At 40.0% G+C, this 17,073-nt stretch overlaps 1 protein-coding gene and 1 long non-coding RNA gene across 2 annotated transcripts in view; one reads left to right on the top strand and one right to left on the bottom strand.

Moving 5' to 3' along the window:
* adamtsl3 (ADAMTS-like 3) overlaps positions 1-17,073 on the bottom strand; it is a 91,707-nt gene that overhangs the window by 57,179 nt on the left and 17,455 nt on the right. Inside the window, exon 2 of the mRNA XM_079669211.1 lies at positions 2,828-2,944. Coding sequence (XP_079525337.1) covers positions 2,828-2,944 — 117 coding nt within the window. The remainder of the gene's footprint in view (positions 1-2,827; positions 2,945-17,073) is intronic.
* On the top strand, positions 8,245-9,467 carry LOC307033355. Its single transcript, XR_013806479.1, has 2 exons — positions 8,245-8,689; positions 9,303-9,467. It is a non-coding gene; the product is annotated as an uncharacterized lncRNA (long non-coding RNA).

The following is a 17,073-nucleotide window of genomic DNA, read 5'->3' as shown; positions in this document are numbered from 1 at the left end:
CGTCTAGACAGCAGCCAGCTGAGGAGAAAACCGTGTGCTGCGTCTCTCCTTCCATCGCCTTCCTTATTTTTCTCCAGTGGCTTTGTCTCTCTCTTCTATCCCAACTCTTTACAATTCACTTTGTGATAAAGCTTAGCAGTTTTCAATTATTCTCCTCCATTTAATTGTTTCCCCACAGAACAGAAATTCAAGAAATTGGGTTTAAACTCCACTTTAGTTTTTAGAATTTAGATTTCAAAGAGATAAATGGGTTTATCTGTCTTAGGCTAATAAAATCTGACAATGTAACAAAACTTTTAAAGTCAAAATGACTTGGAGTTAGTTTCTGCTCTCAAGATTGCTGGATATTTCATTCATAATGTTGAGTCAAGGAGATTTAAAAGTATCTTTTCTGTTTATCTTCACTGTCTTACTCATTCAGTCACACAGAGAACTTTCTCAGACTCGGAGGCCAACATTTTTAGCCATCAGACCCCCCGCACATGTTGAATAACTCAACCTAATAAACTTATGTGATATTTGTTTATGAATGACCACATTGTTGAAGCTCAGTACATAGTTGCCATCACATAATAAATACGGGGTTAGTTTACAAAGGTATTTTAGGCTTAAGCTGTTTAAGACTGCCCTATTCGTCGAAGTAGAGGCTGCCAGGAAAAACACTTCCCTTCGGAGAGAACAATTCATCTGTGGCCCTCTGGGGGGAGGGGCTACAGGGTGCTGGGGAGGTCAGTCTTATTGCCCACCGGCCGACCCTGGCACATGACATTTAAACTAAAGAAAGGGAACACACTTAGGAGTCTGAGATCCACCTCCTGGGTTGCTTGCTAATTAAGTTGCGTTTGTCTTGGCTTGGAATCAAGCTTAATATAAAAGCAGGATCTGACAAAGAACAGCGCTACAGGCCAAGAGAGACTGGAAATAGACTGAGAGGAAACACAAGGGTTTCTCCTGAGAGTCTGCAGGCTCCCCATCCCAAGACATGTTAGCATCATATCTGTAGCAAAGGATAGCATAGGTTTAATAATATGTCATCAGAATCAGGGGTATGGCCAAGTAGGTTCAGACAAACAAGGACTTTGCTCTAGTGTTTTATAGTGCATATATAAACACAATAAGAGGTTCTAAAAAAAAGGAGCCAATATAGAACTATTTAAAAACTATAATAAAATAAATAATAATGTTTTTTTAAGTGGGGTAAAACATTTGCAAAAAAATGAATTAAAATTATTCTAAAAATAAAATATTTTCAGTATTTCAAACTGAAAAGTTGTCACTGTTTTAGAAAGAGGTAGCGTTCTGCAGAAACACAACATTTCTGCATTATAATAATGTCATCAACAAATCAACATCTTGTTGTTGTTCAAATAAGTGAGTCTTAAAAATGTTGAACTCATCCTTTAATCTACATTAAAGTGGAATAAGATGTTCCTCCACTATTCTGTGCACCTTATGGCAAACATAATCCAACCATATGACCAAAAATGAAACCCATAAAGAGCAACTGATGTCTGGACGGCATGAGTACAGTTTGTGGGATATATCAAAGTAGTTTGTGTGGTGTTGGGTTTGAAAACCACTCTCTGATGCACACACCGACATTTGCTTGAGGTGAGTGGATCATAAATCACAATGCTGCTTGGTTACAATGTGAAATCCAAATGCTGTAAATATATCTGTTTGTGGTTTCCAAGTACAGTTAGCATGTAATACGGCATTTACATTCTTGACTTCTGATTGTTTTTAAAGGTTTTTTCCATCAAGTCTGCCTTTAGGATATAAAAGAGAATGTAACAAGCAAAGATAGAAAACTAAATGTCAAATATGTGTCATTTTAGGACACTGGGTAGGGTAAATTTAACTTAACAATAGTGATAAAAACGTTTTCCCTCCAGATTGAAGTAATACGACCTCTGCCCTCTGCTGTCCTGCACATGTGAAAGTTAAAATAATGCCTCGTGATTTACTTGAAAATGTGAAGGCGAGTTTAAGCAGACCATCAAAAGAGATGTCACTATATATTGATCAGTGTTCAAAGGGGGTACAGGGCTGCTGAATATTCATGAAGTTAAGTCAAAGGGTCATTTACTCAAGCGTGGAGGAGTCTAAAAGTTGTGCAAATAGGACTTTTCACCTGACGGAGGAGGAGGTCATGTATGGTGCAGAAAAACCAGTAAATCAGTCGGGTCAATTCCATTATTTCCTCGCAGCAAATAATACAAAACATAACCTTATGGTATAACTCATATTTACTTTTCAGAAACCTTTGATCAGTTTTAACATTCCTCTCAAAATGAGCGGATGAGATAGTGACACCAGCGGCCCAACAAATGAAAACATCTGCGTGAGAAAAGAAAAACTGCTACATGTCTCATCAGAAGGTGCTGACAGAGAGGGAGTAATGTGATGCAGAAAAAAGCCACCCCACCCTCCGATGTGTTAAGTGCGTGTTAGCGTGTGCTGCATGTTTCACATCACGCTAGGTCAGCCCGTCCTCCCCTCCCAATGTCCCACCATCATCATTCACTCGTGTTTCTGAGGTGTACCGGCTGAACTTCACTCCTCTTGCGTGGTATGTTACGTAAACGCACAGTGATAGATTTATTGGCTGATTTAGATGTATCTGAATTTATTTCTACATTTCTATATTGTTTTTGTTGCATTCCCAGTTACTCTGTGACCTGTATTACTAAATGTACCGCTCCGAATAAGATGTTCAGAACTGAGATCCTATGGCTTAGCATTTTTTAGGAAAAAAGTTGTTTTTGTTTCAAATTAAAAGCAACCAAGTTCGACAATGAGTAATGTTTTCTGATCAGGCACTTACAGAGTCGTCTGGTTTTTGGATGGCATCTTGGAGGGGCTCTTCTGCCAGGTGGTCTCGTCGAATCAGAGTGTACTCCCTGATGAACACTGCGTCCCCATCGTTGGCCCATGCCGCAACCTGAAACACAAAATGTATATCAGGAGTCCTGTAGGTCAATGTAAAACCTTTTGATTACAAACACACAAAAGCAACACTGGTTAACTGCAAGGATATATTTGTATACAATTCTTTAGACAACCAGACCAGACATTTTGGGAAAGAAAAGGGAACCGGGAAGAGTGAAAAAAACACATGATTAATTGAAGCTTCACAGAGTCATTAGCGCTAAAAACAGTTGAGGTTAGCTTCATTTTGATTTGTTTCGGCCGCCAGTTGGAAGCTTCATGTCACCAGGTGTCATTTAAATTACTTGTGCAATAAAATTGGACTGATACAAAAAAACGACTGATGACTTTTGATTCCCTCCTGCATTTTTCTTGGTGAAGGAACCAGAAGGAAAAGACAGACTGAACCAGAGAATGGTGATGACAACACACTGTTTGTTATTTATAACATTGTCTTTCTAGGCTATTACACCACTCTGGAAAAATGTGTGATAGTGGGAAATGTAATTCAATTGTCAAATGATTTACAGAGCACTGTATGTTTTTTGTGTGGTTTGTTCTCACTACCGCACGTCCGTCATGATGTAGGGAATCATTATGGACTCTGTAGGAATTCCCAGCAGAGGGGATCTGATATCAGACGACGCAATAACCCACCTCTTGGAGGGACAGGGGCATCGTGGATAGGGCCCATTAGCAGCACAGCAGGGCCCGCATTCTGCAGGACGAACACATTCACAGAGCGGGGGCCCTCAGCTGCTCTCTGCGGGTCATAAACACCCTGCAATGACCCGGGTCAACTGCCTGCATCCCGGGCCGCTGCCAAGGCAGAGCGAGGCGGAGCAGGGGTGTGGGGTTAGGATACTCCGCATAGTAGGAGGTCACAGATTTTAAGTTGTGGGATGAAAAAAAATGATGCCAAGCAACTGCACAAATCATACAGCAGCTTTGTGTGGGAAAGAGCCATAGAATGGACTCTTAAATAAGACAAATCAAATCTGCTCTAAAGCCTCACACTCAGTGCTGCTTAGCGGCAGTCACTCGCAGTGAGGAGGCATCTGCAACAACACATAAGTCACCGCAGTCAAATGTGGGCAAAAGCCTCCTCGGATGACCAAGATCATAAAGTATGAGCACATTTTTCACGGGTATGGATCTGCACATGCGGCAGCTGTTGGCAACAACTTAATATCTGGGATTATCGGAGCAGAAAATACCACGTTTTTTAGTGGCTGAAAACTTAGCACCTCGGCCCATAAAATACAAATGTATATATAATAATACATTTCCCTTTCCGTTATTTTCACACTTTTAGTAGAATGGCATTTTTTGATGTACTTATTTTTTCGTTGTAAGTCGCTTCGGATAAAACCGTTGATTCGTAGAGTCTGCAAATCAGTTTAAAAACTCATCTTATACCTGTGAGAAAGTGTTAAAATACATTGTACACGTTTCTCAGATTGACTCTACTGTTTAAAACTGTATACCCCAGATACTTCAATCATTTTAGCATGGGAACCCAAATAACTGCTTGAAAACCCTTTATGAAAATACAGCCTTCTATAAAGTGAATACAACAGGAGATCTCATGACTAATGTTGCACTGAAGCGTGTCCTCTCTGCCATCGATGCTGAAAATTAAAATGTTGCACAACCAGAGCCAGGGGTAAAGCAAATATAAGTCAAGCATACGGACATAAAGAGAAGCTTTGCTGAGTGTGTGTGTGTGTGTGTACTGAAAACCACTTAAGTGACCAGATGTCCTCGCTCAAGGCTAAATGGAGGCCTGGCCGAGATGAACATGCCGATTGTGTCTTTCTCAAGAGATGACCCCCCCACTCGTCTACAGAAATTATTTTCTCACACATTCAGTGTCTTAACACCAGACAAATCTGACAACCGTTTCCTTGTCATTTCAAAAGTTTGCATCCATCTTCTTTAAATGACGTGCTGGACCCAGACTGAGCTACAGGCTAATGGTGCATGACAGCTAAACTCTCACTGGCTGGAGCCTTAAAAAGCGGGATCTATCAAACTCGTTTCCCTGAGCAAACAAGCTGGCTGTACTGTGCCAATGTCAAGCATCCTGCACACCCCCACTGGACTAAACCATTAGGATCTGGCAGAGGACTGGATATTTCCAAAGAGGGGGCAAGTGCTGGGTTACGCTATCAGGTCAGGAAAGGGGGTTTATGACGAGGACAAAAACACTTATTCGCAATTCTCCCATTAAAACACATTAATATTCAACAAATCAGGTTCCGTCTGGATTAGATTCAGTGCGATATTTTCCCCAATACAGGAAGTGTGACATTCCTGTACGTGTACATCAGATAAATTGTAGGGAGGAGGTAAAGGGATATATCATGGGTTTGGTCAAATACCGATAAAGTTCATGCATCCTGTGTCATGTTTCAAGTCACCGGTCCACAGTGTCACCAAGTTTAAAACTGTTTCATAAGCAACACTAGCAGCGTGGCTTTAGGTCGCTCTCATACTTTGGTCCAGGCTGATATATCTATTGGATGGATTGCCATGACATGCTGCACAGACATTCAACAACAGCATTGGAATCTAATTCTAACTGTCCAGCATGAAGTATTTTTAGGAGACATGGCCACCATTTGAAGTCCTGACTACTCAAGGTTGACGTTGGGAGTCATTTCCCTCTAATGAATGTGTTAGATTCTGTTAAAGCATGCACTAACTCTGGCTAGGTTTAGGTTTATTTGAAATGAACATGACAGGGGTTAAGAAAACACACTTCGGGTTTGCAGAGCCGCCCGTGATTGAAAGAACTAACTGAAACGGGCATCCCAATCTCCCAAAACTACACATGCGAGGCTCCAGTGTGTGCGCGAGTGTGTAAGTGTGTGTTAAAGTGACAAAGGCCAAGGGTGAAAGTAAAACAGGGAACCAGGCCGGTGATTCATTAACCTCCGAGGCGAGTTGGATTTCAAAGAGCATATCTGAACCAGGGAAGAGGAGAGGAAGTGAACTCTGGGGCAAGTCGGGGTCTTCAAAAGCACATAATCAACAGGAATAACACCAACCTGATATTATAATTGAGCTTTCCTATAACGTGGTGCCAGCTCCCACTGTTTGGGTGGAAACTGTGAAGAGCGACTGACTTTCTCCGTACTGCAATAGGCCAAAACCCAGACTTGTGTTTCGCGCACTGCTGCCTTTGATTAATAAGATTCCATCCAATGTTTAGATAAGGACACCCGTTTTTCAAGACTGGCTCCTGTCTGGATGAAACCTAAGAGGAAAATATATTTTCACTAATCCACTTTCAAGGGGATTTATGTGAGCTTTCACTTAACACATTTTGCAGGAGGGCCTTCTTCTCCCCTCCTCTTTCATAAACTCGGAAAAAAAGGGTGCCCTTTCTCTCATCCCACGACTTTTGCCACATCAGTCTCCGGCCCCCACACATCGATCTGTGTAAGAGGGTTTTTCCGCACACCATGAAGGAACCGAGGGGATTACGAGGCACTTAGTTTAATATTTTCTCATTACAGACCAAAGCCCACACACTTCTGGATTCCAGGACTGATAACGGCAGGAGTCATGAAGGCCTTGACAGAGTGTTGGCTCGCCTCAGGGAACAAGACACTCTTCTGGGTGAAAAAAAGAGGAAGAAAACACTGATGGTTACAATTTTCCCTTCCTCCGTTCACACGGGATACCTGCGACGATGCAACAACTTACATCTCTGGGAAACTGAATCAATGTGAAGCACCACTTTCATCACATTCTCTGATTCCTGATGGATCATTTGGTTGTCATAATGTTCTTCCTCAGACTGCCTTTGAAGATGTTCTTGTCTCTTGCCAGTTTTTTCTCAACTTGATATCCCAAGAGCAGTCTGTCCTGGGAGCACAAAGCTCCACTTTTCCCAATGCCATCTTTGACACTTCTTACTTTGAGCGGCACAAAACAATGAAGCCTCGAGGAGGGGTGAGGGGTGTCTACCTTTGAAAGATTCATGTTCTTCCTGCCGCTGTCATCACATCCCTTTGCGCTCACGCTCTGTTACTCCCGTGTTTTAATGTCTTATAACGATGCGTGGCACCTTCCTAATGATGCATGAGCACTTTTTTTGACACAGCCTTTCAAAGTACTCGTGAAATGGCACGCTACTTATTCGATTTGATGTGTTTCCTGTTGAAACAGAATACCTGTGCAGAACATGTCATGCTTCCTGCTCACAACAGTGGTGAGGTCTGCATCCCAATGCATTAATCATGACTATAGATGCACTTCTTGTCTTTCCCCCACACTGGAAAAAATGCTGCTCCAAAAACAAGTTTAAAAAAGAATGAAAAAAGTTGTTTTCACGTTTTACAACATGACACTGATGACCTAATCTTTTATTTTCAAAAAAATGTACGCTAGAGGGGGTAGGAACAGAAACGTTATTTTAAGCTTCTTCTCGCCCCTGTTGAACATGACAGAGATTATTTGAGAATTTATTTTCTTTCTTTTTTTTGTACCTTGAACGTTTTTTTTCTTTTCTCTTGTTATAATTATTATTATTATAAGGAAAAAAAATATTACTATTATTGTTGTATGTTTTGTTTCTGACATGTTAAATAAATGGACAAAAAAAATAAAGGAAAAAAAATTAATTGAAAATGTGCTTGATAAGATTTCTTGAAATAAGATGGGCCATTTAGATAAATCAGATCTTGTAATTAGCTATATTTTACCAGGATCAGGAAATGCTGTATTACAATATAAGCCGCAAATGCTCAAAAGGTTTCTGTTTTCTGATGTTAGTTGGTGAGTTTCCAATAAATATGTACAAAAATATAAATTTCATCTGAGATACAACTCAAAATAGGATTATTTGACTTAACAAGATGATGCATTGTCTAAAAACAAGACCTTATATCTCACTGTATTGTTACTTGTGAAGTTATGATGTCTTATAGCAAGTGTAAAAACATATTCTGACTAGATATAAGACAAATATACTGGGCATGATTTCAAGTGTTTGTAGTGCATTTTTGCAACCAGTAAATATCATACAACTGACTCTGAATCTGCATAACGAGTCCAACAAAGGTCACTCATTTAGGCTTTATATGAGTCATAAAAGGAAGGGAGAGACAAAACATAGTGTTTATAACATTATTGTCAACCTCTTGCACAAACGTAGGTTGATGTGTTCTGCGCATTATACCCATATACGGTTATCATTGACGTAGGAGGTGGATAATACGGACGTCAGACAGACATTTGTGATAAACAATCCTATTGGGCCGTTGTCTTATAAACTTGAGACAGAGAGGATAAGAGGGCTGATGAAATCCATATCTTCAATAAACACTCAAGACTTTGACCGCGCAGCATCAACACTGTTTCCTCACTCTTCTGCAGACACTCGCTGTATGACGGGCTGCACACTGCTGCGAACACAAGCGAGAAAACATCCGAGAGGTTTACGCCTGTTCCTTAAAAGCCATGGCAGTGGGATCGGTCATTTCACCTGAACATGGCAGCCTCACACCTGTCCAGAGCTGGTGCAGTCATGGTGAAGAAGCAGAGAAATATCAAAGTATTAAGAAAAGGAGCTCCAAAGACTGGTACCCTCCAGATTTTACCCTTGTGAGGAGCAGGCTGCACATCGGGAGGATGATAATGGAAAGGAAACATCAATGGCGCCGAGACATTCTTAAAACCTGGCAGGAACTAGATGACTACTGGCAACACTTGGAAAAAAGTTGACTCGACAAATGATGAGAAAGAGGTGAGAGCCAGGATTTAGTGTTTCTTGTTTGTGATTATTGTGACTGAAAATACTTAAAATATCAAATAGTGTACTGTTTTAAAAGGTAACATTTGTCTGTCTACCTATAAGAAGTTGCACATTTAACAGTTTGTACCTATAATTATTTTGCTATGCAATGTCCTCAACTGCAAAAAAAGGCTTTCAAGGAACTCTTATTTTGAAAAACTGAAAATGAAATTAGGTGTTTTTGATGCAGGGTGTATTGCAAGAGTTATTGTTTTGTCAAAGCAGGATAATAAAATGTCACATGGCCGTCATTATCAGTGTCGGAGTATAAAAGGCTACTCAAGAGGCAAGCGTGCGATGCCTCAGATGTAGGTAAGGGTGCAGGAGTGACGTATGTTGTAAACCTTCACACTCCTTGCCGCGGGATGCAAGTGTTGTTGGACCTTAGCCTTACTGTAGCAATAAGCAACACAGAATCACGTACTGAACCTAGTTTCATGAAAATAAGGAGAGTAGATTTTTGGTAACATTGCTAACAACAAAGAAACCAAAAACATCCTTAGCAGAGGCAATGATTTGATGCATTTGTGCTAATTGTTTGTTTTCCTTTTTCTCTTCTTTTAAGGTGTTCTGTTCATCATCTGACAGGAAGCCATCAGGAAGATATCAGCACTCCCAGTCATATGACATCAATGAAAATGTAAAACAAGTGTGACTATATAAGACTTTGTAAATATGTATAATAGTATTTTTTCTACTACAGAATATTTAATAAACGTTGAAGTATTAATGAGGTGTCCATCCGTCATTTAACAGAATTTTGGGAAATTGTTGCTAATATTGATACACAAATTCTTCAATCATTTCTTGCTTTCCACTCGGGTTTCGATGTGCATTTGTCAATTTGTGCACAGAAATAATTGTGAAGATAAAGTGCAAACATCAAGTCTTTAAACATGAATAGGAATAGTTTATTCAGCTTCCTGCAAAGACTTGGGAAAAGTAAATGTCTCTTCAGTGAATAAGAAGAAACAAAATAGATGGTTAAAGTAACCTCCTTTCTATTATAATGTGCGAGTGATTTTGAATGTCCAAGTCTAATAACTGTGCCCTGTGGTCTTCTGTATAACAGGATAACTCATCTAAAGAGGTCATCATCGATCATTTCAGACCGTACTTGTCACCAGCAATTTTTCTTCAACTGTCCGCTGGCTTTTGTGAGAATCTCTTCCTGACCGCAGAAGATCAGCCTTCAATACAAACACAGATCAAATGCTGTAATGCTCACACCGGCTGTGGCCTTACAATAAATCTGGATTCTTCACTCCCCAGCTGACCACAAGCTGACTGTAACCTGAGCGCTTGACCGCTCCAATGCCTGACATTAGCACGTAGCATATTTCCTGCTAAGTAGACAGGTTAGTCCACCTGCTCGCCATGTGTGGGGCTCATCGCGAAGTTTCTACTTTAGTCGGGGAGATAATTATGTGGTGGGACGCCCCGGTGCTGACTTCTACTGGCTTACAATACAAACAGATTGAGCTATGATATCCAGTGCTGAAGACTTTGTGTATCCCATTAGCCAGCAGGGAGACATCTCAAGGCAAAAATAGCTCGACCGCTAACATTAATGTCTGCAGCAGACATGGTGCGGTTTCCCCGCTCAGGTAACGACTGCTATTATGTTTAATGTGGAGGTTTTTAATGAGGGCTTTTAAAGAATTTTGACAGCGCTAAGAACAGCATGGTGTACTGCGACAATGCCAGTATTGGAAAAAACTGTAACGACATAAAAAATAAAGTGTTTTTTCTTAATTTAACTCATAAGGACCCACCGTGACACGGGTGTCACATTAACTTTAAATGTTCTGGAAAGTTCCTTATACCACATAGCCTTTATTTTATCTCATGAATAAAATGAAGTCCCTAAGTGACACACATGGTCCAGGACATTTGATTTTGTGTTCCCACAACAACATGTCCAAGATGTCCATGTGCCAGGCTAACACATGTGACAGAACTAGCTACATTTCAAAAGCTTTTTTTGTTGTTGCTAAAAGGTCAAATTCAAGCCATTTAAGAATCAAAATGCTTACATAACATGTCCTTTATTACATTCAACCTGTTGTGGAAACATTTATTGATCAAATTGATATGAAACAAATGAGATAAATATCGCTGACAATGGTGTCACATCGGGACTTTAACCCTTTAACAGTAAACCCAAAGTTAGAAATATTATTATGATCTGCTCAGTTAATTTAGCTGATTCAATGATATTGAGTTAATATGTTCTTATTCTTCAATTCAAAGAATGTTCAAACTAATTCAAAACAAAAAATCCTCCTCATTAATTAAGTTAAAAATAAGAGTTATTTTACCATTAAAGCCCAATGTGACATATGTCACATTTCAGATATTTGACACTAGGGGGGGGTTTCTTGTCAGAAATATGTTCTAGGTGGTCTATTTAGTCTAAATGATGTTCCCCTTAATTTCCCCAAAAGTAGAAATGGGTCTGGTTTCTTATGGGCTAATACATACGAGCCACTCTGCTGACATGATTCCCCCTTAGTGGTAGTTATTCCACTCAAATGTGGATACAAAAAAAAGAAATTGCTTGATTATTACTTTCTGTAGGCACTGTAGATGAAAGATATAATGTTAGATTGCAGTTTAATGAAAAGAAAAGCCATATATTTTCCAATTATCTTTACATTTGTCATTTTTGTTTTAATCATTTTTTAAAGCATCAATATTTTTCTTAGAATAATTGATCAAATGTGTTTTATTGCGGTGAAGAACTATAATGTCCAATGTAGTTTTGAGGGCTTTAATTTTCTTTAAATCTAGAAAGATTGTTGCGCGTTTACAAAATGGCTTATGGTTTGGGATTTCCTGTCAGTGACGATTCTCTCTAACCAATCACATGGTACCAAAAAAATAAGATGTTATTTATGTCATAAAATGAAAAATGTGGAGTTCTGCACCTATAGTACAGAGCCAGAAACTGATTCATGCAACTTTAGAATAAGACTCGACAACTTGCAGCTGCTGGACTGAAGATGAACTACTTTGTGTCAAATCAAGGTTAGAGAAGGATATAGCAAAGATACAAAATACAAAAAGAAGAGTGTAGGGAGGCACGGACACTCATCCAATGGGTTATACAGTATATCAAGCAAGATAACTCTTGACAGGCCCACATAGGTTGCCATTGTAATTCTTGAAGGGCAGATCTGGACTTATCACATGTAATCTCCTGAAACATGCCAGTGCTTCCTGCAGAAAGTTCCGGCACCATGCACAGAAGGAATGCAGGAATGTTGAAGTAAAGGCCATTTAGTTCAGTGAAGTGCTGTGGGGAGGACGCACGTTCATTTAATTAATTTATAAACAGTTAAAGTCGACACATTAATGTAAATGAAGAACTTCTTCTTAGCTAAGCTACTGTATAGCTTGTTGTCACATAAAGGAAGTAAGAAGCAATTAGATGGGTGTTCCTGAATCATCAAATTATTTTGTGGTTATTTCCCAGTGGTGAAGCAATAATAGCCAAGCTCTCCATTTAATAAAAAAACGAAAAATAAGCAGCTGAGAGGCTCCAGCTGGACTCTTAATATCTCTGCTTCAAGAAGTCCACAGAGTTTGCATTTTCCCTCACACCCACCTAAAGACAAAAAAGCCACTTTCTTTGACTGCTGACTCGGCTCATGATGGATGGCCTTTGCTCTTTGTTATAGCCGATTCAAGCTTGTAACGTGGGCGGGAAGGTTATGTAAGAGTGTGAAATCCAAGCAAGCGAGGGTGGACAATCATGATCAAATCACGTTTTCACAGGGTAAGACGAGTCAGTTTCCAGAAAGCATCCATCTTCTCCTCCTCTGACCTTAGCTTCTCAAGCTTACTTTCCCACAAAGAGGAGCTGCCAAATGTTATCAATTACGATGAGGGGGCACGGATAGGTGGTCTCAAGAAACCATCTGGGCAGGTTTACAAGTTGTAGGGATGAAGGGAAATGCAGCAGGCTTATCTGTGAACATTTGAGCTAAATAAATACACCAGGATCATATTAAATAAGGTTTTCTCTCTTTTGCCAATTCCCTTCACTGGTGCAAACAGTTCAAATACATTTAATCTAAGATGGAAAGTTCAATTGAAAAACGTTTGGGTGTTATCCATTTATTCATTGAAAGCCTTACCTTAGTCAAAGCCATTGCACACATGAAATATAACGAAAGAGACAAGAGCTGAATTGTTCCTGAAAAGCCCCTTTGGGTAAGAGAGTGGCTCTAGAGTGAAATAGCTCAACATCAATCAGATGGATTTCCATGAAATGTTCTAAAACGATTCAGGTCCCCTAAGGATGAATCCCAATGAATTTGGTAACAATGTAACTTTCGATTTTGGGCCACCGGAGAGGTAATATTTCCTTTTATCCAGTAAAATATCTGAATAACTACTGGATGTATTCAAAAGAAATGTTGTACAGAAATTAGAATCCTACTTACATTTGGGGTTTTGATATAAATAAATACTAACAGTAACTACTGGGCAAAATTGTGTCCACATATTCATGTCTTCCTCTGGATGAATTATAAATAATGTTTAAGTCAGTAGTTTTTCCAAACCTAGCCTGCATTTACTTCAAGACTTTGACTGTATTGGATTTGTTGTGAAGTGTGGAGGCATAAACAAGTTCTGTTCAAGAATGAAAAGCTATTGTAGGGAGATTTATTGATCCTATTCATCATTGTGTCGGTGAAGTATCCCATCAATGGGAATAAGCGAATGTTAGCATGCTATCCCGCTAAGCTAAGATGGTGAACGTGGTACACATTTTACATTCTTATTGATATCCATCAATCTAACACACTACGTTTGGTGTAAATAAGTGTATAACCAAGTGGGAAACACCTGTATTGACATCAATATCCAGTATATAGACACACTGTAACTAACTGAAAGCATCACTGAGAACCGTCCCCATTAACAAAAGGCTGGCAGCAGTCCAACCGGCACACATAGACCGAGAGGAGTCTGTAGCAGCTGTGGTTCAGGTCTCCATCGCGGCTTTTCATTAATCTGATCGATCCGTTGGTCGATCTGCGGCTCTCTCAGCGGTGTTAAGTAACTGTGACCGCTGACTTCTATTAGTAATGAAGCTGTGCGTGATGAAAAGTGTGAACACAAACACCGCCCGCCCTCCAAAAGCTGCTACACAGATGGATGATGGTTCAAGAGAGCCATAACTAAAGAGTGGATTTCCATTCAGTTTCAGTCATAACCATATACTGAGCACACAAATACAAACATCTGTCCGGCTTCATCATATCAATTCGGAGAAGGATTAAAATTGACAGCTGGGTGGCACAATTACACTGCAATGTTCCACGAGCAGCGGGCCAACGGGTTCATTTCAGTGCATGTGTGCTGCTGCACGACTGATTTAAAGCAGCGGGGTAATTTCACACATAAAGGTGACTGTCACTGGATGATTGATGATAGCACTTTATATGGGATTTTGTAGTGGAGCCCCGGGAATTCTCTTTAAACTTTCCATTCAGGTTTTAGTAATTTCCCTCATTAGAGAGGTGAAATTAAATATTTTTAACTATTTTCCATTAAATGAAAACACTATTATATGGCACAGTTTATTACTTTTACTGCAGTCATGTTATACTTTAATATGACATTCAATATAACGCTCCAGTTAATAAGCATCAGTATTTTTTTTGGTGGGACAACCTGCCCTTTTAGTCAAAGAAAAAACATCTCATCATGAGTGTGTAGGAGGAAGTTTGGGATCTTTGCTCAGCTCATTTAAAGTTCATACTGACCTGGGAGATAAACTTCACCACTCATTCTTTAAAATAAACAGAAATTGTATCTCAAATAAAAAATGCTGGGAAAAATTGATAGGACTGCTGAAACACATTTGGGAATTTGTTATGTACGGTATCGAAATGTCAGAAATACAAATATCAAATAAAAGATTGTTATTCAGCAATTGAAGGTCCAGAGCCAAAATGTCAACAAAAAAAAATATATGTCTCCGAATTCTGACTTTGTTACTGTTTTCTTTTAGGGGCCAAAAATCAAGTTGAACATTTTCGATCTGGTCCTTTCTCAAATTGTACCCATTTATTCAACATTACATCCCATGGTAAGCCTCCGCGGGATTGAAAATGGCGATGTCCCAAACATGGATCCCACCATGAAATGCATGCAAAGTCATCCATGCCAGACCTCCCAGAAGACCAATCCAGTAATGGCTGTTTTTCTTTGAAATAGACAAAGAATAAACCTGGCAAGTCGTTGGCCTGAATCGAGACCACACAACTATGAGGGCCAAACCGATTAAACCTCGGTGATGTTCAGCAAGTTACGGCAAACAACTCTTTACTCAGACATTACAGAACAATTACAATCTGTGAACAACCCATTCTCATCCCACAAAGACGGCCAACAAATTTGTTCAGCCGACTTTCCTAAACTGTTTTTCGCCGACATCAACATGCGCCGTGAAAGCCCTGGAGTTCTGCAGAGCACCGTCTGTGGTTCCCTCGAATTGCTGCTGCATTCCTGCTCCCAAATTAAGCCCCTCATTTGCGGAGTTGCCTGACCATTGAACAATCTTAATTTCCATATTCTGTGGCATACTCCAGCCATGATGAGATATCAGGCTGGCAGCGAGGCAAATAGTGAAACGCTGCCCTGCCTGTGGCGTAGCATCACTGCGTAGCCCCTCCACTCAATAATCCATTCTTCAATTGTGTTCTTCAATGTCAGAAGCCAGCTGCAAACTAGGCAAAAACTGGAAATATTTTGGATGTTTACCAGTAAGTTATCTGTCTTTTACTCTGTCTTTCTTTTAAAATCACACTTTTACAGTTTGTGCTTGAAAGTGACCACATCATTCAAAACTCAGGAAATGTAGCCAATACCAAAATAAAGAACTGAAACCATGAAATTATCGTCGGGGGAATTTGTTTGGTGATCAAGTCTCTAGGCCAACATACATATTATAATATGAAGTGCTTTCTTTCCTATAATATTATTTTATAGTAAAGCATATTTTTGAGCGATGCCACTGGCTCACAGAGTACCTGTAATTGTGAGCAGGTTGCAATAACCCAAATGGTATTTTGCAGATTATTTTAGATAAATATCTATTCAAAGTGTCAAAACACAAACAATGACATATCTTATTGATAAAATTGATAGTCAATATGTTTTTCCTTACACTGGAAACACCAAATAGAAGTTGTACAAATATCATATATTTTTAAATAATTTGTAATAGATTCTTAGATATCATGACAAAAAGATGTAACAGTGTAATATACATACAGGCAAATTTGGCCAGGAATGTGCCATGTCATGCTCAGATTGTACACCATTACCAGGACAACTCCTGAAAATAACATGATTCACTGTTATAACAGCCCAAGTCTCCGTCTTGCAGACGCGCCCAGACATCCCCACTTGACTCGACGTTCGCCTGCAGCCAAACAAACCAAAACGCCATCAGCGACTGACAGACGAAAGGGGGAAACCCAGGGATGTGTCTCGGGTCCTATATATGACACTCACCCTAGGGAACTCTAACTGAGACACACACAAAAGATCAGACATCAACCACCGCTCAACGATGACATGATCAACATAAAGTGACAGCTTAATGTCGTCCGTCTATTGTCTTGTCAATATGCAGAGATTCCAGAGGGCGCAATTACCCCAGAAGACTGACAGGCAAAAACCCTGCGGAACAAAAAAAAGATAAATCAGGGAAAGTCAATCTGCTACCAAGGATATCTTTATTACAGAACCCCAAAAAATGCCAATAATGGGGATGATTTGTAAGACTCGCGACAATGATGAACACGTCAAGAAACATAATTCAAACATCCCCGCCATACTGTTGTAATTGCTGGCGAGAGGTAGCAGTTTGATGAATGACACCCCTGACACCTGGGATGCAGCCAAAGTGGCGTTTGAATAGAGGGGGCACTGGGGGGGGGGGGGGGGTTGAGTTGGCACATTTGGTCCCCCACATTCTCTCGGTATTAAAAGAGGCAGATCGGAGGCGCCATTGGAACGCAAAAACAAGCCGTGGGAGATTTATCTGACACCATGTGTGAGGCTGTGACTGTTTGTCTAGCTTAATGTGGGAGACTGTCACGTAAACAATGTAGTGTTTACCCTCTGTGTCTATGGCAATTCCTATAGGGGTATTTTCCTCCGATTTTTGTGCAAACTCCAGGGGTTTCTGTTTGCTCATTGTGTTTGAGGTGTGACAGGTTATTCCTATGTAGGATATTAACCACATCATATGTTTGTTTTTGCACCCTATAAGCCCGGCCAAAAGCACTCTGTTATCGCAGGAAAATCAT

This window comes from Notothenia rossii (assembly GCF_949606895.1).
Source record: "Notothenia rossii genome assembly, chromosome: 3".
Taxonomy (NCBI): domain Eukaryota; kingdom Metazoa; phylum Chordata; class Actinopteri; order Perciformes; family Nototheniidae; genus Notothenia; species Notothenia rossii.
Note: the sequence above shows the minus strand (reverse complement) of the source record. Positions and strands in the feature narration are given on the sequence as shown.